General features: G+C 41.9%; 1 protein-coding gene across 12 annotated transcripts in view; it reads right to left on the bottom strand.

Annotated features, from left to right (window-relative positions):
* Positions 1-1,619, bottom strand: part of FBXL17 (F-box and leucine rich repeat protein 17) — a 311,828-nt gene extending 310,209 nt beyond the window's left edge. For 7 of the 12 annotated variants that reach the window (XM_074811923.1, XM_074811926.1, XM_074811929.1 and 4 more), the window contains exon 1: positions 553-1,616. In XM_074811923.1, the coding sequence (XP_074668024.1) occupies positions 553-1,308 (756 nt within the window). In that variant the 5' untranslated portion in view covers positions 1,309-1,616. Of the gene's footprint in view, positions 1-552 lie in introns of all 12 variants that reach the window. The other 5 variants (XR_012621550.1, XR_012621549.1, XM_074811927.1 and 2 more) reach the window with 3 other exon arrangements.
* Positions 1,620-25,593: the final 23,974 nt, after the last annotated feature.

Below are 25,593 nucleotides of genomic sequence, written 5' to 3'. Positions count from 1 at the left end.
TGAGCAACCTGGTCTAGTGGAAGGTGTTCCAACTCAAACCATTCTATGAATCTATTACGAAGCTCTAGTATGAGTCAAAATATTTAGGGGGCAGCTTCTGCAGCAGTTTTGTCTGTCTTTGCCGCCAGTTAATGAGTCACAACACTGTTTACAATGACAAACCAAAACAAAGGGGAATAAACAAAATCAAAAAAGACACCCATAACCGTATTTATCTCACAAATGCCAGGTGAGCTAGGTCGCGCATGGGAGGTGTTTGGGGCACCGTACTTTCCGGCAGGCCGCCCCGCTCCCCCCCAGGCCCAGCAGACGCTGCAGGTGTCGTTGCGGGAGGCGACGCACAGCGCCAGGCCGGGCCGGAGGTGTCGAGACCCCTCAGGGCGGGCCCGACCGCCTTGACCCCACCGTCTCTGGCTTCCACACTCCACCGAGCCCGTCCAGGGACACCGGCACCTGTGCGGCCTCCACGGCGGCACGCCCAGCCCCGAGCCTCCGCGCCCAACCGCGCGTCGGGAGGGAGTAGGCCTGCCTGCCCCCCTGTCCCGGACCCACCTTGAGGAGAATGGAGGGCGGCAGCTGGTTAATGTCCAGGGCCGGCGGCGGCAGCGGCTCTCGGCAATAGTCGCCGGGGTGCTCCAGCGGCTCCTCGCAGCCCGACTCGCCGCCCCTCTCCTTCTCTTTCTCCTCCTGCTCCTGCGGCGCGGGGGGCGGCGGCGGCAAGGCGGGCTGACCCCCGCCGCCGCTGTCCCCGGCGGCGCCCCGGGCCGGCACACCCCCACCGCCCGCCGCGCAGCCGGCGGCGGCGGGCAGGTCGCAGACCTGCGCCTCCCTCGGGCACTGGCAGGCAGAGGCCTCGGGCTCCGCCGCGGCGGCCGCGCAGCGCGGCTGCTTGCAGGGCGGGCAGGCGGGCAGGCCGGTCCCCTTGCGCTTGCACACCATCTCGGAGGCGACCTCGCCGGGCGGCCTGACCGGCCCCAGGAGGCCCTGCACCGGCGATGACAGCAGGCCCGAGAGGAGAAGGCGCTGGCAGCGGCCCCGCGGCTCCCAGGCGGCGGGCGGCAGGCGGAGGAGGCGGCGGGCGGCGCGCTGCTCCGCGCTGGCGAGGGCCGCGTAGGGCGACGGTGGCAGCAGGGGGTCCCCGGCCGGCAGGTGCTCCGGAACGGGCGGGTTTGCGCTGTGCACGATAAAGCAGAGCATGCAGGGCCCGCGCAGGAAGCAGCTCCAGCTGCGCGGCGGCACCTTCCTCCCCCGGCGGCAGCGGCGATCGCGGCTCAGGCTGCTTGCCTCCTTCGAAAGCAGGTGGCCCATATAGGAGGCGGCAGAGGCGGAAGGGCCCTCGGGGCGTCACCCGCTGGAGGCGGCGGCGGGCGCTGTCATGCTGCCGGCGGGGACGGCAGGTGGCGGCGCCGCGCCGGGCCAGGCCAGGATGCCGCGCCGAGGCTGGTTCCGGGACGCGGCGCCGGGAGGGAGAAGCTTCCGCTACCGCCGCCCTGACCTCAGCCGGGCGAGGCGAGGGGGCGGCGCTCCGCGGCCTGGCTATCGCCCGTCTGGGAGCCGACGGCGGCGGGGAGCGGAAGGCAGCGCGGCAGAGGCGCCCCCGGCAGCCTCTCCTCGGAGCGGCCCGTCAGGGAGCCGCGGGGGGCGCCGGTAACGGCTCCCCGGCCGGCGCAGGCCGCCCCGCCGCCCCTGGGCGTGTGGGTGGATGTGCATGTCGGTGTGCGCCGGCCTGCGCCCAGCGCAGCGGTGTGCGCGCGTGGCTGAAAGGCGCGGTGGTGTGAATACAAACGTGTAGAGCGGAGCCAATATGGAAGCGTATAATAGATATGCGTGTATTATATAGAATAGGAGTATGATACATACATATTTTTGAATACCTGAAATAAAAAGGTTTTGGTCACAATTGGGAGGGGAAGGTGAGAGGGCTCCTGCCCACTACTGTCAGACTGTACATAGCTGTGCAGGACTGCAGCTGGTTTTTTGCAGTGGCAGCGTAACACAGCCTTTGAGACCAGCAAAAGAGTTTCTCCAAGTTTTCTCCCATCCAAATGCGTTCTTCCCACCAACACACACCAGCAAATACCTGGTTTACGCTGTTTTAAAACATCGTCCGGGCAGAAACAGGGCCTTTATGGGGCCTCCGTCCTCATATGCGCTGCTCCGATGAATGTTCACCTCTAACTGCAGTGTATTGTACCTCGCTGCAGGTGCCCAGGGTGTCTGTATCTTTGCAAATATGGGACATAATTAATTAAGACTCTCCTCAATGCCTAGCAAAATTCATTTGCATGTTTCAGCATTTGTTTCTAAATTCTTGATGTAAATTGACTTAGATATGTAGGTTTAAATGCATACAGAATTTTGTCTTTAGTAAAAGGTGTTTGGGAAGGGAGAAGGCAAGTTATAGCTAAAGTATATATATGGTGCAGTACTACTATTAAATGACAAAGGGTAGCAGAAGAAATGCAGTATTATATACTGTGAAGCATATCTTTTTGGCATTTTGCCCAGGAACAGGTTATGTTAGGATTAAAATACCTGTGACATTATTGGTTTTGTTTCTTACCTGTATTATTAGTCTTCAGCAGCTCAGTAAAAGTAAGTTTGCTATGAGAAAAATTCTAAATACACTATTGGGTAAAAGTAGAGTAATAGAACATTTTATCTGAGTTTATAACTCACTGAGATTCATCAATATAAGCTGCAGCAAATTTTGGAAAAAAATGGCAAGGTCTCTTCCTCCCTCAGATTTCAAAAATATATTACAATAAGAACAAACAAAGACAATGTTAAAAGAAGATGAAAGTCCAAGTCAAGCCTTCAAACCAAATGCATTCAGAATAAATGCTTGCAATGTCAAATATTCAGAATAAATCTAATCTTTAAATCTGGCTGTGCGGCTTCTGAATAGTCATTGTGACACAGTCTTTACTTACATCATCACATACTAGTATTTCCTGCAGAAATAGTGGTAAGAGTGCCTGACTTCTGTATATAACTTTCACATCGCATATATATTGCCCCATTATTTTGAGATACATACACACCATGCATACACATATATCTCATATGTGGAATTCTTCCCATTCCTCTAGTATTTACCTTGACATGATCCCTCTATGCTACCTCCTTTTGAAATTAAGTTGACTTGTACAGAACATAGACAAGGACACATCTCATCTCATCTTGTCCTTCCAAAGCAGTTTCACCTTCAGATAATTTTCCTACTTAATTCTTGTCATTTTTCTCCTGATAACTAAAGCTCTATCCTTGAATTTGGTATTTGGGACACTGTTCCTGAAGGGGTTTTTGTTGCTATAAAGATCGCAGAATGAAAGAAAGAAAATTAAGACAATAAATGGTCAGTTTTCCTATGCTACTCATTCCTTTAGTGCTCTGTCACTTAGCTGGTAACAAGATTTTGGCCCTAAAGATGACAGCACAGCTGTTCCACTGGCAGTTCTATTGGCAGATACTAGAACCATAAATATATGCAGAATAACAACTGCTGATTCAGTGTAGCACATGTTATTTTTCTGCTCCAGCATGAGATACGAGAAATGAGTTTCAGCTGTCCACTGAGTAGAAGTGAGAACCTGAGACAATAATGTTTAGAGAAAAATAATCTTAGCTCAAGATTTATATTTTTGTGAACAGAGAATGACTTGTGGGTGATGTGATGGTTGGAGGCCATCTTGGGCACAGTGATCCTGAAATGGTAGTTTAAAATCCTTAAGTAAAGAGGAGGTTTAGCAGAACTGCTGCCTTGGACTTCTGGAGAGCAAACTTTGGCCTGTTTAGGGGCCTGGTTGACAGAGTCGTTTGGGAGGCAGTCCTGAAGGACAAAGGAGTCCAGGATGGCTGGACACTCTTCAAGAAGAAAATCTTAAAGGCAAAGGAGCAGGCTGTCCCCATGTGCTAAAAGATGAGACAGCAGGGAGGAATACTGGCCTGTCTGAATAGACAGATTTGGCTGGAACTCAGGAAAAAAAAAAAAGAGCTTCTGACCTTTGAAAGAAGGGGCAGGCAACTCAGGAGGACTACAAGGATATCGTGAGGTTATGAAGAGAGAAAATTAGAAGGGCCAAAGCCCAACTACAATTTAATCTGGCTACTGTGGTAAAAGGCAATAAAAAGTGATTCAGTAAATACATTAACAACAAAAGGAGGGCTATGGAGAATCTCCATCATTTATTGGATGCGGGGGGAGACATAGTGACAAAGACTGAGGAAAAGACTAAGATACTTAATGTATTCTTTGTCTCAGTCTTTAATACTAAGACCAAGTGTTCTCAGGGTACCCAGCCCACTGAGCTGGAAGACAGAGATGGGGAGCAGAACGAAGCCCATGTAATCCCAGGGGAAACAGCAACATGCTACACCACTTAGACACACACAAGTCTCTGTGGCCAGATGAGATCCACTCAAAGGTACTGAGGGAGCTGGCAGAAATGCTCAACGAGCCACTTTTCATCATCTATCAGAAGTCCTGGCTAACCAGGAAGGTCACAGTTGACTGGAGGTTAGCAAATGTGGCACCCATCTACAAGAAGTTCTGGAAGGAGGATCCAGGGAACTACAGGCCTGTCAGCCTGGCCGGAGTGCTGGGGAAAGTTAGGTCATCATGCGGCACGTACAGGACAACCAGATGATCAGGCCCAGTCAGCATGGGTTTATGAAAGGCAGGTCCTGCTTGACTAACCTGATCTCCTTCTATGACAAGCTGACCCGCTTATTGGATGAAGGAAAAGCTGTGGATGTTGTTTACCTGGACTTTAGTAAAGTCTTTGACACTGTTTCCTAAACCATTCTCCTGGAGAAACTGGCTGCTTATGGCTTGGATGGATGTAGTCTTCCAACCCAAACCATTCTGTGATTCTAATACTCTTCAGTGCATAAAAAACTGGCTGGATGGCCAGGCCCAAAGAGTTGTGGTGAATGGAGTTGAATCCAGTTGGCGACTGGTCACAAGTGGTGTTCCCCAGGGCTCAGTATTGGATTCAGTTCTGCTTAATGTATTTATCAGTGACCTGGATGAGGGGATCAAGTGCACTATCAATAAGTTTGCAGAGTGTTGATCTGCTTGGGGGTAAAAAAGCTCTACAGAGGGATCTGGACAGGTTGGATCAATGGTCCAAGGCCAACTGTATGAGGTTCAACAAGGCTAAGTGCCGAGTCCTGCACTTCGGTCACAATAAACCCGTGCAGCGCTACAGGCTTGGGGAAGAGTGACTGGAAAGCTGCCTGACAGAAAAGGACCTCGGAGTGTTGGTCCTTTCAGCTGGCTGAATATGAGCCAACAATGTGCTCAGGTGGCCAAGAAGGCCGACAGCATCCTGACTTGTATCAGAAATAGTGCGGCCAGCAGGACTAGGGAAGTGACCATCCCCCTGTACTTGGCACTGGTGGGGCTGCACCTTGAATACTGTGTTCAGTTTTGGGCCCCTCACTACAAGAAAGACATTGGGGTGCTGGATTGCATCCAGAGAAGGACAACGAAGTTGGTGGAGGGTCTAGAGAACAAGTCTTATGAGGAGCGGCTGCAGGAACTGGGCTTGTTTAGACCTTATTGCCTTCTACAACTATCTGAAAGGAGGTTGTAGTGAGGTGGGTGTCAGTCCCTTCTCCCAAGTAACAATAGGACAAGAGGAAATGGACTCAAGTTGTGCCAGGGGAGGTTTAGACTGGGTATTAGGAAAAATTTCTTATCTGAAGGGCTGTCAACCACTGGAACAGGCTGCCCAGGGAAATGGTTGAGTCACCATCCCTGGAGGTATTTAAAAGACATGTACACATGTCACTTAGGATCATGGTTTAGTGGTGGGCTTCACAGGGCTAGGTTTATGCTCAGACTTGACGATCTTAAGGGTCTTTTCCAGCCAAAATGATCCTATGATTCTATCATTTTGTGTTATCTCGGTTGTGAATACTGTTCAGGAAATGAAACTGTTCATAGCTTGTTCATAGACATTGCAAGTCTGAACTTAACCTGTGAAAGCTGTTGTCTGGTTATGCTCCATTTGTAGTAGAGCTATACCAGCAAATCCTTTCTGCTATTCTAGTTAAATGTTTTCTGGTTATAAGTAAGGAAAGAGCATTCCCCACCCCACTTCCCTTCTAGCAGTTGATGTGGCCATGCTGCCAAACAAAAGTGTAGATCAAGCATAGAAAATTAGAGAATTTCAGTATGGGTGCATAAAAGAATGATTGCATGATGATAAGTATGGGTTCCCTTAAAAAATGCAGCACAGTATAAATATGTCAGGTAAAATGCATGAGAAGTACGTTATTAACTAGACACTATTTGAATAGGCAGAGTAAGAATCCCCAGGTGCCTGCTTGAATAGGTATGCTAATTACGCAGTGTATGGTTAATCTATTTGAAGATTCAAAGCAAATATAGTACGCTCATCTCAGCTGAAGATGACAAACTACTTCTGAGACTATTAATCACCAAGGATAGTTTTCTTACTCAGCCTTCTGAGGACTTTGAATAGGAGAAGTTGGGGGAGGGACTTTTCTGATTTTCTTAAAAGCTTGTCCCTCCCTCAAGCCCTCTGCCTGAAAGCCAGACAGAACAAGCAGAACTTGCAGGAGATTGAAAGAACATTGAGGGTATGGCAATATTCAGAAAAGGGACAGCTTATCCCATCAGAGGTAATTAGTTGTTCAGTTAATCTGATATAAATTCTGTTGACAGTAGATGCATTAGACTTGAACTTTTCCAAGTTACTTTGGCTAGTAAAAGAAATTCTTGTTTTAAAAGTACTGCCTAAAATATCTATTACAATGATTAAGAATGATTGCTGGCCAGGGCCAATCCACAACAGGGCTAAACCATAAATTCACTATCAAGAAAATTAGTCAATCAATAAAAAGATTTGTGACATGATGACAAATGATGGCAGAACAGTCACCAAAATATATCGTGGGAATTATCAAATATTTCTCTTTTCCAGTACAGAATTAAATACAATTTTGTAGTTGTTTCTTTTCTATAACATTACATTAAGACAAATTTATTGTCTTTGTCTGTGAAAAGACCAATTCTTGTTTTTAACATCTTTCAATTTTCTGGATCCCTCAGAATTCTTCTTCAGAGAAATCTCTTTGGACAGTTAATGCCTATAAATTGCATATGCTAGTAATTTTTTGCTCTAGATATCAGATTGAAAAACAGCAGCAATTCAATTGGTAGAGTGGCTTTTGATTATGACAGTAACACATTATCATAATCTTAATTTTTTGAGCCTTGCAAACCAGGGGTTTCTTCTAATGGTTTCAACCTCCTTTACCAACTTTTAAAAGAATTAGCTTCTAATTTCTGCTTGCTGCTGCTCATTTTCCTCTGCCCATCTGTTGTATTGGTATTTTAATTTACTGAATTAATCTCACCATTCTGTCAGGAACAGGATTTAGCCAATTCTGTCATTAATATGTAGAATTATGTTTTCTGATCATAGGATAAATGCTTTGAAAAGGTGACCAGGATGCAGTCTCAGAAGGTGGCATTCAACTATCTACAAATAGTTGTAGGAGTTTCTCAGATGAGCCAAGTGACTGAGCTCTCCACAAAGGGCTGGGGTATGTGATGGAGGGCATAGCTACAGCCTAGAGGATCACCAGCTGCTCTGTGGTGTCCCATGTTTAGACAGCTGAATGACACCATGTAATGATGGACTGTTAGCAGATAGTTTTTTACTTATTAGTATTCTGTTATGTTGGCCATCTGCGCTTTTTTTTTTTTTTTTTTTTTTTTTTCCAAAATCCTGTTTGTTTTGGTATTGTACTGGTTTTGACTGGGATAGAGTTAAATTTCTTCATAGTAGCTTGTATGGAGCTACGTTTTGGATTTGTGCTGAAAACAGTGCTGATAACACAGAGATGTTTTAGTTCTTGCTGAGCCATGCTTACACAGAGCCAAGGCCTTTTCTGCTTCTCACACCACCCCAGCAGTGAGTAGGCTGGGGGTGCACAAGAAGTTGGGGGGGAACATCCGGGAGAGCTGACCCCAACTGACCACAGGGATATTCCAGACCATATGGCATCATGCTCAGAGATAAAACTAGGGGAGAGGTTAGAGGTTAAATCACAACGTTGAACGATAACTGAGAAGCATAGGGAAGTGCAGGGTGCTTCTGGTCAATGCAAGGTTTTAACACTGGGTGTCGCTATGGCTTCATGCAAGGGAAGCAGGTAATCGCTGGAGAAGCAGAATGAACTATTACACGACCAAGTGTCTTTATCAACTGTAAAATCTTCACCGCATTAACATCAGAAGGAAGGTATAACTAACAGTTCGTTTCTTCATTATCATTGCTTATATTTCATGAAAGTAGAAGTCATAAAACTATAAGTCATATGTTGGAAGCCTGAAATCTACAACTAACACAATCTAGGAATTAAGCCGTAAAATCCCCTCAATTTATGATATTAAAGGTTTATTACATATATAGCAATATATATGTACATTGTGACATTTTTCAGTGTTATCCCTGTGCATATTTAAATAGGCCACACAGACTGATGGCCCAAGACTAGAATGGTATTTCGGTTTTGAGCTACAAAAGAGCACAAGAAATAAATTTTTTTAAGATAATTATGATATTGTATCTGGTTCTGATACCCATAAGTGCATGTTCATCTGGATTTCAGGAGTGGCCTTTAGGAAGCTGGGTCTATAAGAAGTTTTTGGCCATATTGCCATAGCTTGTTGCTGGTTTGTCACCAAAAACGGGGTAAAAGAACTTATCAACATCAATTTGATGTAGATAAGCAGACACTCCTTTATTAACAGCCACATTCATAGGGAAATCATCTCACCAACAACGCACGCCTAACTCGTGTGACATGCTGCTTATACTGGATACAGTAATACATATTATTCAAGTTCTCATACATAAACATGTGAATTCCCATAACTCATTTTCATATTCCCACCTCTTTCCGGTCATGCACACTTGAGTGCTGAAATGAGTCGGGGGGCTGCTTTTGTGACCACCACGGACCACTGACTCAGAAGAAAAACCCTCCAATGCCCTTGACTCAAGGGCTTTGTCTCACATTGTGATTTTAACATGCTTTGAGGCTCTTTCACAAGGTAACTTTTAGAACACCTGGTCTACAGGGCAATAAATCGTCCTTACCAAACAGTCTAACAATGGTATCTCATCATTAGTCTTACTCTTTGAATAGAAATCTAGTTAATAATTATTACTAGCCTGGGACTTTACAAAGGACTTTGTAGCAGCATAACTGGTTGTATGATTAATCTAAACTAAATACAGTATTTCCATGACTACTTAAAACATTGCACAACTATCTTTTTATAAAACCGATACTCCTGTAAAATTCCATTTAATTGATTAGACCTAATCACTACTTATCAAAATCACCAAAAATCATTAAAATCAGCTCAAATTAATAACAAATCAGTAACAGGTTGACCCTACCAACTGGTTCTTAAAGGATGGATTAACTTTTAAATGGTGTGTTAGGAATGCCATTAAGAACTAGATAGAAGGAAGTAGCAGAATTTCCACCTTAGGTTTAGAACCAGCATAAAAGTACAAAATAGAGACCTAAAGTTTCCCTTACTGGTGTTTTTTTTGTTTTTATTGATATTTTTACAACAATCTGTTGTCATTTTCTCATCAAAATAAGTGTGTGTATATGACAATTATAGTGTGGATAACATGCAACATTTTTATTAAGGTAGTAAGTTATGGTATCTGCTTGGAAGTGTACTTGGAGAAAACTCAAGAGAGAGATAAACCCATTTTCCCAGGCACTTTATGTGCCCTTCAAGCTCTGAAGAGCTTGAAATCTATGGTGTAGTACAGTGGAAAGTTTGTAATGTGAAAGTAGTAACTCCTCCTACAAAGGAACATGTGCACATCTGAGAACAGCAAGATGTAATGCCTGATAAACAGGTGGTCTCTGTGTAAAAGGCGTAATGACTTAATATCTATGTTCTGAAACATCCTGTATAAGCAAGAGATTAAAGACTATGTCCTGTTTTCTGATGATATGCATATATTTAATCTTGTTTCATCTTTTCAAAATCTGTATAAAAATATAGGGCTGAGAGACACCTCCAGAGTCAATTAATCTTCTGCTATCATGGGCAGTTACTTTGCATAATCCTGTTAACTACATTTATCAAAATCCATTTTAAAGCTAATTATCTTTCTTGGTCTGACCACACCCATGGAAAAACTATACTATAATCCCACATCTTTCATGATTGGATATCACCTACCTGTTTTCAGATTAAATTTATTCATGATCAGTTAAGCTCCCAATTTCATCCCTTTATATCAGATCTGCAGGTTTGTTTCCAAAGTTCTGGGATCAGTATGGCCTTCTTCTTTTGCCTTTACTGTTTTAACTGCTTTACAATTGCTTTTATTTCAGTGCAAGCTAAAACAACACTGAAAGAAACCGAAAAACAAGAAGTCTAATTATTGTGGCTATGCAATTGATCTGTTGGGGTGCTTGCAAATATGACTGATAAGTTGGGTAACAGACTAAACAAACAAGATGTGTACATTCAAAGTATTAATGAGGTGTACACACTACATATATGATATTGATACAGGGATGTGCACACCAGCTATGAAAATAAATAATTTAAGATATACAGCATGTGTTGATAATATGGGACTGTAAAGGACTGAAGTCTGAGTGCCTGCTCCATGCATAAAGAGAACATTAATTAGATAAACAGATGATAGAAAACTGTATCAGAGAGATGCAAGGTACTGACAAATCATATGTAAATGGATGCTGCAAATTTGGTTTGGACTGCTAGATGTCATTGCATGCTGTTTGGTCACTAATAGTATTGTTGTTACTTGCCATGCTACCTGAAAAAAACCCCACTGTTTTGGACAGATTCTTTGGCTGAATAAAATTCTTGGGTGAAAGAAGAAACTCTGGAGCAGCAAATATTAATACTGTCTGCTATATAAAAGGGCAGCCCTGGAATACCTGTGTCAAGGTCCCAGAAGTGCTAGCAGAAGCCAGTGGAAGAGGCAGAGAGGTGACCTTGAAGATCTTGCTTTTGTCCATGTTATCTGGATGTCTACTCTGTAGCCTCAATTTTTTCTTCCTTGTTCTCTTTCTATTTATATAGAACACTATAGAAACCCAACAGAACTTCAGTTGTGACTGAAATACAAGTTTTGAAGGGTATGTGCTATTAAAGAAAGAAAAATGCATGTATAGAGTAAACACTGTAGATAAGCCATAAAGCCTGTAATAAATTACACAAAAATAAGAGCTAGCGCAGACCTACCTTTGGTACTTGTATCAGTTTTGGCTGGGATAGGGTTAAATTTCTTCACAGGATCTGTATGGGGCAGTGTTTTGGATTTGTGACTAAGACAGTGTTGATGACACAGGGATGTTTTAGTTCTTGCTGAGCAGTGCTCACACAGACTCAAGGCCTCTTCTGCTTCTCAGACTACCCCACTAGTGAGCAGTCTGGGGGTGCACAAGGAGTTGGGGGGGAACAGCCAGGAGAGCTGACCCCTGCTGACCAAAGGGATATTCCAGACCATAGACGCCCTGCTCAGCAATAAAAAGCTGGAGGAAGAAAGAAGGGGAGACATTCAGAGTTATGAAGTCTGTCTTCCCAATAACCATTAAGCATGATAGAGCCCAGCTTTCCTGGAGATGACGGAACACCTGCCTGCTGATCAGAAGGAGTGAATGAATTCCTTATTTTGCTTTGCTTGCACATTTACCTATTAAACTGTCGTTATCTCAACCCACGAGTTTTCTCACTTTTACCCTTCTGATTCTCCTCGCCCATCCCACTGAAGGGAGGGAGAAAGTGACTGTGTGGGGCTGAGCTGCTGGCCAGGGTTAAACCACACCGTTGAACCCTTGGTCAACATGAGTATGAATGGAAGTTCCCCAGTCCTCCATCCTTGTAGACCTACAATTTTTATCAAGCTGCAAAAGTTACACCAATATGGAACAGTAACGTACTGCTGCTGGAGAGCAGATCTCCTCAGCTAGAAGAGTACATTGGGAAGACAGAATTAAAAAGAAAAAAAAGACCATAGCAAAAGAGACAGAACAGTGAAAAGTTCAGACATACTGAAAGGATCAAAAATTATAAGCCTATTAAGATAGTGAACCAAATCAGCCAGAATTTTGAAAATGGTCTACCTGCATTTTTTTATTCTAAAAACACATAGAGTTTTGCAACTCTACAGCTGTATTTTACTGGGACACAGACAAGAGAAACAAACTTTTTAGGCAGAGAAATCTCAGACCTGCTAGATGAGACCTAAAAAGGTGTACATACAAATCTCTTTTCTGAACTCTGTGTTATTGCAGTTAGTCTCCCCAGCAACATTTAGTGACTCCCTGGATTGCAGCCACGCCAAGACAAGGGATCTAAGGGATGTGATGGAGGTATGGAAAGTCTTTCTTTTTAAAGTCCTGTCTATGCCCTGCCTTTTAAAGACTCCTGTGCAGCTCCTCCACTAGCTTGCACCCCATGTCCATCCCATCCCAACTCCTTTCTCGGGTTAACCCACCACTCAGATTGTGCTAGCTTCTGCTCAGGCAGAGTGCAGGGACTTGGGAAAGTACCCTTCCTCCTGGCTGATTTTGCCACAGAGAAGGACATCTGATAGCTGGCAACGAGGCAATACAAGAGAGACGGTCCACTGTGCTGTACTGAATGAGCACTAGTATGGAACTTCAGGCACAGGAGTGAGGAAAAGGGAGGAAAGAGAAAAAAGGCGAAAGCAGGTATCTCCCTTCATCCTCTAACTTCAAATTATGCCTCTGCAATGTTTTTCTTCCTTTGTGTAGTTCTTCTGGCCCTGGAATAAAAACTGAGGTGAGCCTGTTTCTTGGGCAAGTAGAGGGGGTGTAGGCTGAAAGGCACTGCTGTCTCTTGTGCTGTATGCTGACTGAAAGTGTTAAACCATAGGCTCTGCTCAGAGCAGATCCCACAAGAGCATGTAAGACAGTGAAGGCACTTTTTCATTCATTTCCTACAGAAGATGGATGGCAGGAAGTGTATTTTGTCCTACTAATTAAATAGAAGACCTAAATTCTTACCTATATATGTAAAACGACCCTGAAGAAGCTCTTCCACATTTATGGAAGGAGGGCAGGATTCATCTCCGGTGTGAAGTTGCAAATACCCTATGTACGGTGATTTGCGGTACACATGCATGAAACTGGTGAACTGTTCTAGGAAGTGACAGAGACCTAGCTGTAAATTACCTGGGAAGATGGCACCCACATAACTGCATGTTATTACTGTGATTGTGCCTTGAAATGATAAGCAACCCTGTCTTTCATTTTATCTGCAACTGTGGAAGTACATTTGGACATGTAAACTTTATCCATACTTTTACACAGTGAAAGCATGGGCTACTTGAGCTCTCCTTAAGAGCAAGCTGATTATGGAGGAAAGGATAATGGATAAATTTCAGCTGTCTTCATTTGTCTGCATTTTGATTTCTACAAACATTAAAGCAAGTACTAAGCTCGGTGTTTCAAAAGCATTATTTTGACAAAGTAAATTTTCCTTTATTGTGTGTTACTTTTCTAATACTGAAAGGCTGGTGATTAATAAGGGTTATTTAGGCCTGCAGTGATTATATTGGATATACTAAGCCTAATAACCACAGGTTATCACACTTAGATCACTTACATAATCACAGAAAACATGAGGGAAGGCAAGTGTCTTTATATGAAGTTTTACCTGAAGGTCCACAGAAACCTTTAAATTACTTGAACCTTTGTTCAGCATACACAAAAATACTTTATTTCTCCATCTTCTCCTCCCCACCCTCACCCCATCAAGTATCACTATCTGATATTTTGTAATACTGCAAATTCATATGAAATTTCTTAATGGCTTTGCTTCACAACAATTTTCAATGTCAAATTTTCATATTTGAAAGAGCAAAATGTTAATTACTAAGTGTCAGAGGAAGTATGCTCCTCCTTTGTCTGGGAGAGGCAGATTCAGCAACATTCCTGAGTTCCTACTCCTGATGAACCAGAGGGCAATTATTCCAGGATAAGGAACCTCCAACTGATAATTCAACAACATCCATGTTCCATGTTCCATACCCTGTAATAATGCAAGGAGGAACCCAAGAGGGCTAATTAGAACACTACTGAACATCTGAGAGATCTGTGTAGTTCACAAGTTTGTCCATAATATAAGGACATTAAAAAAGGGAGTATAGGGGAGGCTAAAAGAAGTCATATATATTTTTTTCTGACACAAAAGGCTTAAGCAGAAATAGGAAAAAACATTTGGAAAATGGTAAGATAGGGCCAGCTCTTACAGTAGGCCCAGAGAAGAAACAGAATTTGAGGGGACTAATGCCTTATGGGCCTTATCCTGAAAACTTAGTAGATTCAAATCTCAGTCTGCACAGTGTGAGAGGTTCATATTTCAGTGTGTTTTTCAGGATTGGATGGAGAAGTTGGGAAGAAGAAGATTTTTGAAGTCATTATATGTTTGGTGAATTATATCATAAATTTTCTAAATATGCTGTTCTGAAAAAAAAAAAAAATGGTTCTTTGGAGGGTGAGAGGTATCACTTTAAAGGATAAGTTCCCCAACACAGAGGCTGCATATGAAAGTATAAAAGAATATTCCAGCATAAAAAAGACATAAGGCTTTCTCTGAGATCAGAATGCTCACACCTAGTAACAGATTTCAATTTTAGAAACAGCACAAACAAGAAGTGAAATATCATAAAATCTGTGAGGACATAATCTAGAATTTGACTTTTCCTTCATAGGATATTAAGAAATATAAAAAGCCTACCTAATTTTAACTGACTCGCATGCTTGTTTAAAAACAGCAGTCAGGATCCAGCTGCTCTTGACGTGTTTTTTGTTGTCTGGCATTCTGACGTGTTTGCACTGAATACAGTATGTATGTATTATCATATCATACCCTGCCAGTACACTAAGATAACAGCAGCAGTTCACATTATGAAAAAATATTTTGGGGAAAATATAAGTATCTGATTTTTTGCTTTAATAAGGAATTAAAAAAATCTGTGTCTCAAAGTTTAAATAAAAGACTTGACCACTTATCTATACCTTTACAGATTTAGTCTTTGTTTCAACTCTTTTACTGTCTGATTCTTTATGTGATACTTATGGCTGAATACAGTAGGTCAACTCAATTTCAGGGCACTGTAAGAGGAAAAGGAAAGTTAATGTTACTGCTCTGCTGAATACTTGGGTGGTCTATATTATACCATTTATCTGTTTACTGGGTTAAATTGCCTTTTCTAGTTTGTTCTGCAGATATAATCATCTGATGTTCAAATGCCGTCTTAAAGTTCTACTTTGTTGGAAGGGGAGAAAAAAATATATAAATATGACACAAAATTTCAACCCACTTAATTGTAATAGTTCACGCTCTGCTTCTATAATGACCTGCCTATGTGTTTGATAACATGCAGTATGCATACTCAGAAGTGTTCAGCAGTCAGGGTCTCAAGTATGGCTACGATCTTAACAGCTTATCTCTCATTACAAGAAGGGAAATAGTTGGATATTTTCATTAATGTTTAGCCCAACATAATGGCTAGGTGTGTTTAGGTAGTGGTAATCCTCTACCCTAAGGTAGAAGGCAACCTCTCAAGATCCCCTTCCATCTTATGCAAGGTATCAATCCCTTACCGGGCAGAGCATAGCAGTAACAAGTTTTTTGTTTGTTTGAGATGATGATCTACTTACTCAGCAATTAAAAAACCCTCAAACTGGTAAACATGAAACATGGTCTGCCTAAAGATGGCAGTATTTGATTTGGAAGAGTAAATCCTGGCTAGAACTGCAGCTTGGCTCCAGTTTTATTATTCACATACCACAGCACCTAAGTGACAGGCTGTCAATAATTAAAGGGAGGGTAGGAGAGGAGAGGGCACATGTTTCATAGTCTTCTGACCTGCCATAATTTTTTCTTCTCAGTCAGCATGAAGATTCTCTAGTGAGCGTGGAGTAATAATCTATTTACAAGCATTATAACACCTGCATTCTAGTCTCCAACAACCCTTTCCTAAGAAATCTTTCATTGTTGTTTTTTAATCATTTTCCAGTTAAGATTAGTCCTATAATTAAGTGACGATGCTAAAGATGTCAACACTGCATTGCTTCCATTTCACAATTTTTTTAAGTGTTTGAGAATACATTGATTTTATAGTACTAAAAATAATTTTGTATCCAGATATTTAAAGATTAGCTATGAAGTACCATGTTTAAGTTAAAATTATATGCAACTTCAAAGGGGCTACCGCCTTAGGAGAAAATAAAGTTAATAACTTACTAAGTATTCATTCTAGATTTCTTTTGGTACCTCACAGAATCATTACAGTTGCCCTGTAACAAATTTTTTCTTTACAAGAGTATCATGTGAAAACCTTGTGTAAATAAACAAATCAGCCCAAATCAAAATAAAAGCTATCTTAAACAAAATACTTATAGACTATTCTTATTTTCAATTTATCTGTGGAAATCCTGTCTGTATTATGCATAAATGCTTTTTTAACATCCAAATCATTTATGTCACTGGGTTACATGTGTGTATGAAGATCTTTTTATTGCTTTGATTAGAGACTCCACAATACTCCTGAGGTTCAATGCAAGTCATAAGTGGACATCATAATGACAATGCTCTTGTCTGGTTACAGAGTTGAGAAATTAGTTTCTGGTAACATGGTCACATTTTATTATTTATGATAGTTGCTTCCAAAGTAGAGCTGTGATTCCCAAACTGGGTTATGAGGCTTGCAAGATCAGAAGAAAGGAAAAATTGGAACATCCAACCAATACGGGATTTATAAGTCCTCTCCTCATCATAACCAGAGATAAACTCTTGTGCTCATAAATGCAGTTTTCTAGACCATGAGAGTTGTGCATCTTTTATGGCAGAATGTGGCAACCTGCCAGATGTACTTCTAATCCCTCAAAGGGGGGAAGGCTAAGTGTGTGACCTTTAACTTCCTCTGAAAGATGTGGTGTCTTCTGCTCCTCACTTATTTTTTCTAGGAAGTTTGCTTTCCATCCTGGGCTTGCTTATGGTACTTTGAAGATCACAGACTATTTGCATTTGTTTGATGTACTGGTGTGCGCTAAACACATCCCTGTTGTCACATTCAAATATTGTGTGTCAGGAAAGGGGCAATAACTTTTTAGGACTCTTGCAGCTGAAAGTGAATATGAAATGTGACCAAATCTGATTGGTCAAGTTTAGGTCACATTAAAAGAACTCACCTTGAAACAGGCTTATGAGCATTTACAGCTACCAGCTGCCTGCTACTAAGATGTGGCAGGTAACAGTGGAGAGCTTCATGCCATCAAGGGACTGCTTGCTGCAGGACTGGAGCTGTGCCCCTTCCTTTTCTCCCACATACATCAGGGTGGGCAGGGTGATATTCTGCACTAAGTGAGCCACGTAGACATACCATTTACCTCAGTAATTATTTTCCAAAGCTCAGAGGTTTACTTTACCTCAGTGCATATAGTCCCCACAACTAATAGTTAAAGCTAGGAGTTCCTATAAGCTGTACCATGCAAAGGAGTAATGCGGAAAGCATCATACCTGCAACTTTTGACATTCCAGTCCAAGTGACTAGTATGCATTTACAACTGGACAGGGCAGCAGAAGCCTTTGGCAAGTCTAGAGCAATGGTGAAATTTTGCACCTGAATACATGGTAAGACACCAGAACTGTTATCCAGTACTCCAGAAACTCAGTAATTTTTTTTTTTTTTTGGCAGGTTTTTTAGTTTGTGGGGTTTTTTTGGCTAAAGGGATCACAGTCATTTCAAGGACACAAAAAGAAAGGAGAAGCTGTTTGGAAGTTCCTTAATGCAAAGAAACATGACATTTTTTAAGTAGTTCCTGATTTTAACTGGGGTCATTATTTCTAATCAAAGCTTGTCAGCAGATTTCGCTTCATTTAATCTGTGTTGGAGAGTGATCTTGGAAAGGATTTATAATAAAACCAATCACAGTAATTGAAAGTGTTACAAGAGATGGGGGGAATGTTAAAAACTGGGAGGTGTTTTGGAGAATGGCTCCCAGACAGGATTCATACTTGTACCTTCAAGTACAAACCAACCAACCAACCAACCAGCTACATCCCATCCATGCAACTCTTTATTCTCCCACATATCTCTAAGGAAGAGGAACAGGAAAATTAGATTGTAGAAAAATTAGATTGCAGGCACACACAGACAGATAATGCAATCTGTCTACGTACAGGATGTCTAAGTATAGGAGTAGATACTAAAGGTTTCTGAGAACAACTCCTGCCATGATAAGATTCTCCGCTTTTTTTGGATAGAAATAAGTGGGGCAAGTTAAAGAAGATTTCGTCATGACAGCCCCCAAGATAGCAGGTAAGATAGCCCATGATAACTTTCCATGAAGAGAGATGTTTGAAGAATCACTTTTAAGCAAAATTTGTAAGAAATCTTTATGGTTAAATTTATAAATTAGTAACATCATCCCTGTCATATTCTCTTCCTCCCCTGGTTTGACTCTTCTTCATCCCTCTGTCCTGCCCACAAATGTTTCTTTCAAGCAGCCAAACAGTAGAATGGCTGAAAATAAATGACTCCTACTGCTGTATTATTCTGCCTAGTTAGTGTCTGTCTATTAGGCTGATGGTATAAACTTATAACCTTGGCAGATGAATATAAAAAAAAATAAATAATACAATCAAGCATGGGTAAAAGATTTTTTGAAAAGGTGGCCTTTGGTTTTGTAGCAACATTTTAAAGCAGTGCCAACTCCCTGCAGTCTCTGTCTTTGAAAAGAAATTGGGGCCTTTGCCAGAATTTGTGTTAACTACTGCTGGCAAAAACCTACAAACTGGCCCTTTATCTGGAAGCAGCAGCTGCAGCACTACATTTCAGAGAAACTGCATCTCTTGGTAACCTCTCAAAATTTCATCACCTTGCTCCCACAAGAGCAGCTATGTTAAACATTTGTACTCTTGCAAAATACATAACCCTAAAACTAAAGAAATATCTAACAGGCAAATATAAAAAGTTTAGGAAGATGAGAGGCAAATTGACAGGTTATATGAATGCTGCTGTTAGGGTAGTTTATGTTTCTGCGTTTGGCACATTTCAGTAAGATAGGACGTATTCCTAAAGGGTTGACCTATATTGAATGAAATGCACATATCTTCCATCTGTCACCATGTCAGGGAAATAGAAGTGATATGTATTATGAGATCAACTAGCCTAGCTAGAAAAAGAAACACATTTCTGGGTGCAGAAGCCGGTTTGGGTTCCATGCTGACCTATGGCTGAGGCATGGGAGGGAACAAAACTTACTGAATTAAAAAATGCATAAAATAAGCTTTGCACATTTCATGTGCACATTTTAACTTTCTTTACCAGTATGTTTCCAAAGAGAAATAGAAATTGTTTTAAACGATGAATGTTCTGCCTTAGCTTGAAACTGTCCCAGTTGCTATATACAATATTGCACTTATATTGTTGAATGTTGGATAGACAGACCTGACTCTCCATGTGCAAAGTCCAGCATAGTTATGTGGGACTTAAAGTTGTAAGATCAAGTCCTGAATTAGGTACAATTCTACTGCGCTAAAAGATTAAATGAAGGGTCCTGCTGCAAAAGTATAACAGGTGTGTAGGAACTGCCAGAAACAGCTGTAGACAGCCATTGTCTCCTGCGCTCAATGCAAGACTTATAAAATTGGCTGCTGCTTCCCTCTCCTTATGCATTTGTCTAACAATATCTGGCACATGGGCATGGAGTGAAAAGATCCTGTGATGCAATTGGCTGGCCTGAGGTGTTGACAGACTGTGTCTTGTAAATGGAATCCAGGCTTGGAGAAAGCCCTTAACATTGCTTTCCAGGAATCAGCAAGGCCAGGGCCTTCTCTCCCATGTATGCATAAACGTGCTGTAAAAGAGGTGCTCTTTGTGCTACTTAGGCTCAACTTCTCTGTTAGAGACTTAATGTGCAGTTTGCATGCTCATGTTTAAATATACAGGGGCTAGAAAGCTAGGGGAAAAAAAATATTGTGAGACTTCCTTTAGACTAAAGGAACTATGAGACAGAAATAAGGGAGCACTTGAAGAGTGCTTCTCCACGTATTAAACCGGCAAAAGTTTGGCTTGCTTGATATCAGTTTCTTCAGAGGGGAAAAAAAAATGTCCACAAAACAACTGTCTGAAAATGTTACATGGGAAATTGCTATAACTGCGCAGGGTGTTGCATACACCTTGAAAAGGTCTTTAGGTGCTTTAGAGAAGCCTTGAAAGCTGATATTTGCTGTAGATCTGTCTCATCCCACACAGTGGGTTAAGAGGGTGGTGAATCTTTTGAATTCCCCAAGAGCCTGCGTACCAGTGGAAGAGCCGGTCTCTGCTCGGCAGAGCCGCAGGGTGGGCCAAGTCACCACAACTGCACTCAGAGGAGCAGTTGTGCTGATGACTTTATTAACTGACCACTTTAGTGAGTGAATGGAGACAATTTGGCAACAATCAACTGATAACCATCAACGAATAAAGGCACTTTGGCGATGAGACTATTTTCCTAATAACCCATCAATGATCAACTGATCGCAATTCAATTCCTACAAAATTTATACACATGAATGTATGTTAGAAAGGAGAGCAGAAAGAGGAAAGAGAAGAGAGAGGAGGAGGGGAAAGGAAAAAGGGAAATCACCACCCTTGGATCCCACGTTGTCGCACAGTAGCCAGTGGGTTCCCTAGGTGGTGGGTCGACAAAGACACACGTGGGGTGTTGCCTTTATATAGTCTTTTTTACACATACACATGTTCCAGAAGGTTCTCATTTTTTTCTGGCTTGTACCTGCACAGTTAGGCAAGTTCTGTCTCTGGGCAACAACAGGAGGTGGGGGGAGAGAAATGGCCCACAGTTTCACGTCAGCAGAGCTTGCTCCGCTTCCCCCCTCACAGGGAGTCCCACTCGAGTTGAGACATCCTCTTTACGAACAGTTTCTTGTTTATGAACAGTTTGTGACAAGATCTTGATCATTTGGTGAAAACATTTAGCCTTGAATGTATAACTCAGGTTTTGACAATGTGTCTTGAGCATACAAACCAGCAAGACCAGCAAGTCTCAGCAAGACCATCAAAGTACCTAAGGAAAAACATAAAGCAGTGCTTTCATTGTATGAATGTATCCAGTAATTTTATCCATATAAATGAAAGCATAGTCGTTTGGCCACCTGAACCCTGATGGGTGGTGTTTGCTTTTTTTGTTTGGCAAAGTTACATCTCCAAATACTATTGTTGCAATCCATAAAGTACAGTATATTCCTCTTCTATGTCTGCACTGCATGACACTGTCTAGCCTGCAGGCAAATATAATTCAGAGAATTTAGAGAGAAGGACAGCGTGGCATGGCTATGATAGTTGCAGAAATCCTCATACCATTATAGGAAATCAGTACCAAAAAAACTACATGTCAGCGGTTGCAAGAACTAGAGCATATGCTACCTAATTCTGCAGAATGACAGCTATACTTCTGAAACTTAACATTTACTCAGCTTCTTTACAGAAACATGCAAACTGTCTTGGTACAAAGTGGGATTATTTAGAAGTAATTGCACAAATTGCTTGTCACATACAATATTCCTTTACTGCTTGAGAAGTACTCTCTCAGCTGCAGTTAATTTGGGCAGTAGTGCCTAATATTTGTTAATTAAAGATCTATATTCCCTGTGGATTATCCTGTGTTCTATTCTCTACTTTGTACACTGATGTAAATTTGAATTGGTTATGATGTTGTTTCCTGTTAAAAATTCAGAATGAAGTTCTTTACTCAAATAAATGCTTTGTCATAATCGGTCTGTTAAAAATAAGCTAAAGTCACTTCTCAATATTATTAACACAGAGTTAAAGTTGCCCTGTGGTGCCTGATGCTCTTCCAGAATGTTTTGTGCAGTAACAAGTCTTTGAAAAGCAAAAAATATTGTTTTAATAGGTGCCTCAGATGTGTCATGACACTTTCTGTGCAGGGGCTGGCTGTAAATGCTGGAATTTATCTGTATGAAATCAAGCTGTATTAATAGCATGAAGTGTAGTTATGTTCGGTGAGGTAGGAATGATGGAGGGACTAGTAGAAACAGCTTGGTGAAGCTGTGGTTTTGGTAGAAAGACATCTGGAACATAGAGTTAAGATCAAAGGAAAGATGCACTCAGCCTGCCTCATTTTTCTGTTTTCTGTGTTGTTTTAAAAGTGTTTAGATACCTGATGATATATGATTGTCCATACTAAGGTGAACTACATAGTACGGTACAAGTTGGGGGGTGATTGCTAGGTGAGTCCTTCTCCCATAGAAATCTGTGCTGGTGAAAGGGAAAGTCAGTCCTACCTACAACACTTCATGTCCTCAGATGCAGTAGAAGGGCATGCACAGAGTAATCTTATGTTTCCTCCATAAGGCATGTGGAATTCACATTCACAGCACTTTTTCTAAGAGGAATAGTATTTCAAGTTTTTAAAAAAAGTGTTTTCTCTAAAGGTATTTTAATATAACTAAAATCAGAGGCTGCAGATTAAAGCTTTGATCTGAATGTGAGAGAACAGTGGAATACAACTGTTTCAGCTTGCTCATGCCCGTTTCATCTGCCATACCATTTACAGGCACACCACTCCAGCAAGCCATTAAACCATGAAGCTTGGATCTCTTACCAAAAAAAGCATTTTAATGTTTCTACCCAAATCAGTCATTCCAATCAATTGTTTGCTAATCATTTGATTTACCTGTTCCTATGATAACCCACTTTTCATATTTAATTGTTAAGAATTTTCATACACATCAATGGAAAACTTTTGGGAACAGCACAGATGAACTGTAAAATGGATTCCTCAGTAGCAGTTACCTAATACTTATCTTTGTGGAAGTTAATTGAAAAGATAAGCCTCTCCTATTTCTTGTAGTCCACAGTTCTCAAACAGCTTTTCTTAAGGAAGAGCCTTGATATTGACACTGGCAGTTCCAGCCACAAGTGAGAGAAGGACAGAAGAGGGCTTTTCTGCTGTCTTGGAAAGGAAGTCTCAGCTGACATTGAAATAGCAATGGCTTCAAAAGTGAAGGAAAGAAGAAAAAAGAATAATGTGAGTCTTTTCCCTGTTTACTGAGGGAGCTCCACACTGCAAGTGTGTCTTTTATAGGAGAAAGTGACTTCTAAATATTGATGAATTCAGGTTCACATTACCAGGAAATACAAGAAAACTGTTATCTACATGCACAAAAGAGGAATAGGAGGCACAGGCAGGTTAAGACAGCCTATAGTCACATAAAAAATCTGAGACAGAATAAGAAATAGGACACAAAACTTTCCAGTCATTTCCTGTGATCTCCTTACTTACCTGATTTCCCCCATAATGGGGGCTGGGAATGAATTTAGTACCACATCTTAATACTAGAATCTCACATAGAGGAAGCAGGGAGGTGTTCAGGACTGACATGCTTCCCTGTATAACACTATCTCTGAGAGAAATACTAAAATGCTGGAGTGTCTTAAAATGTCTGAAATTATTCAACTTCATTAGGATTAAATGTTCTGAAGACTTCATGATGCAAAATGTGTGAAATAATTTGGAGATGAAAAGGGAACAGTTTTGAGTTTGAAGAGATTTGAGTCTTCAGACAATATTATTTCTTGACATACAACTTGTGATCTATCAGCATGAAAGGCTCCAGAATATAAGAAAATTGAGCCTATCGGTATGGAGATGAAAAATTATAAACCCATCCTCCTTCCTCATCTGCTCTGCATTTGATTTGACAGCATTTTAAAGTTATTCCTAGAATTTTACTTTTTTTACTTTTACAGTATTATATCAGTATTTCCCAGCTTTTTGTTCACAAGCAATATATTGCTCACAAGATCTGAAAATAGCATTTGTGGCCACACTAATCATCTGTCCTTGCAGCCCATATTGACAGGAAATGCCATTCGGATGTTACCTTTATAATGTTACTTGCTCCACAGCTTCCCAAGGGTCAAGTAAAAGTTGAAGGCAACTTATTCATAGGAGTAAAATTGTTTGAAAAAAATAGCTCTAGTCTGGCCTTGGGGAGAGTAATTGTGGTGGGTTGACCTTGGCTGCCTGCTAGACACCCACCCAGCTGCTCTCTCACTCCCCCTGCTCAGCTGAACTGGGGAGAAAATAAGATGGCAAAGCCTGTGGGTCAAGTTTAAAGATTAAAGATCGCTTACCAGTCACCATCACGGGCAAAACTGACTGGACTTGGGGAAAATTAATTTAGTTTATTGCCAATTTAAAAAAGGAGTAAGATGGTGAGAAACAGACAAAACTAAACCCACCTCCCTCCAACCCTTCTTCCCAGTTCAGCTTCACTCCTTCGTTCCCAACACTTCCACTTATTCCAAACCAAGCAGAGCAGAGGGACAGAAAGTAGGGGTTGTGGTCAGTCCATAACAGTTCCTTCCCACTGCTCCTTTCTCCTCAGACTTGTCCCCTGCTTCAGCATGGAGTTCCTCCCACAGGATGCAGTCCTTCATGAACTTGTTCAAAGTGGGTCCTTCCCATGGGTTGCAGCTCTTCACAAACTGTTCCAGCATGGGTCTTCTCCACAGGGTGAAGTCCTTCAGCAATGGACTACTCCAGCCTGAGTTCCCCACAAGCAAGAGATCCTGCCAGGAAACATGCTCCTGCACAGGCTCCTCTCCACAGGCTGCAGCTCCTGTCAGGAGCCTGCTCCAGCATGGAAGACTGCAGCTTCCTTCAGGACATCTCCATTTGCTCTGGCATGGGGTCCTTCATGGGCTGCAGTGTGGATATGTGCTCCACTGTGGATCTCTGTGGGCTGCAGGTGGACAACCTGCATCAGCGTGGTCTTCTCTGAGGGCTGCAAGGGAATCTCTGCTCCAGCAGCACCTCCCCCTCATTCTTCACTGACCTCGGTGTCTGCAGGGCTCTTTCTCCCACATTCTTCTTACTCCTTTCTCTCACAGCTGCTGTGCAGTGTTTTTTCCCTTTCTTAAATATGTTATTACAGTCACCACCATTTTGGCTGAGGGGCTCAGCTGTGCCCTGCGGTGGGTTCATTGGAGCTGGATGGAATCTTCTGTGTCCATCATGGGGCAGCATCAGCATCTCCTCCCAGAGGCCACCCCTGTAGCCCCCTCTGCCAGTGCCTAAGCATGGACACCCAATGCAGTAATGCAGTACTTGATGGAGAACCTTTTGGTTTCATGCAACTATCATAAATACCAGAATAGAATAGAATGGAATGGAATGGAATAGAATAGAATAGAATAGAATAGAATAGAATAGAATAGAATAGAATAGAATAGAATAGAATAGAATAGAATAGAATAGAATAGAATAGAATAGAATAGAATAGAATAGAATAGAATAGAATAGAATAGAATAGAATAGCCTCCATGGTGTCCCTTCACAATATATATGGGGCCCTGGAACTTTTGAGTGAGGAAGAGAAGGAGGAAGGAAATGAGACAAACAAGGAGGAAGACCAAGGTCCACCAAGGCCGGGACATTCTAGACCAGGTATTAAAACCAGTTCTAAAAAGAACCCCA

Source organism: Strix aluco, chromosome Z (assembly GCF_031877795.1).
Source record: "Strix aluco isolate bStrAlu1 chromosome Z, bStrAlu1.hap1, whole genome shotgun sequence".
Classification (NCBI taxonomy): domain Eukaryota; kingdom Metazoa; phylum Chordata; class Aves; order Strigiformes; family Strigidae; genus Strix; species Strix aluco.
The sequence above is the reverse complement of the archived record's forward strand: the minus strand, read 5'-3'. Positions and strand labels throughout refer to the sequence as shown.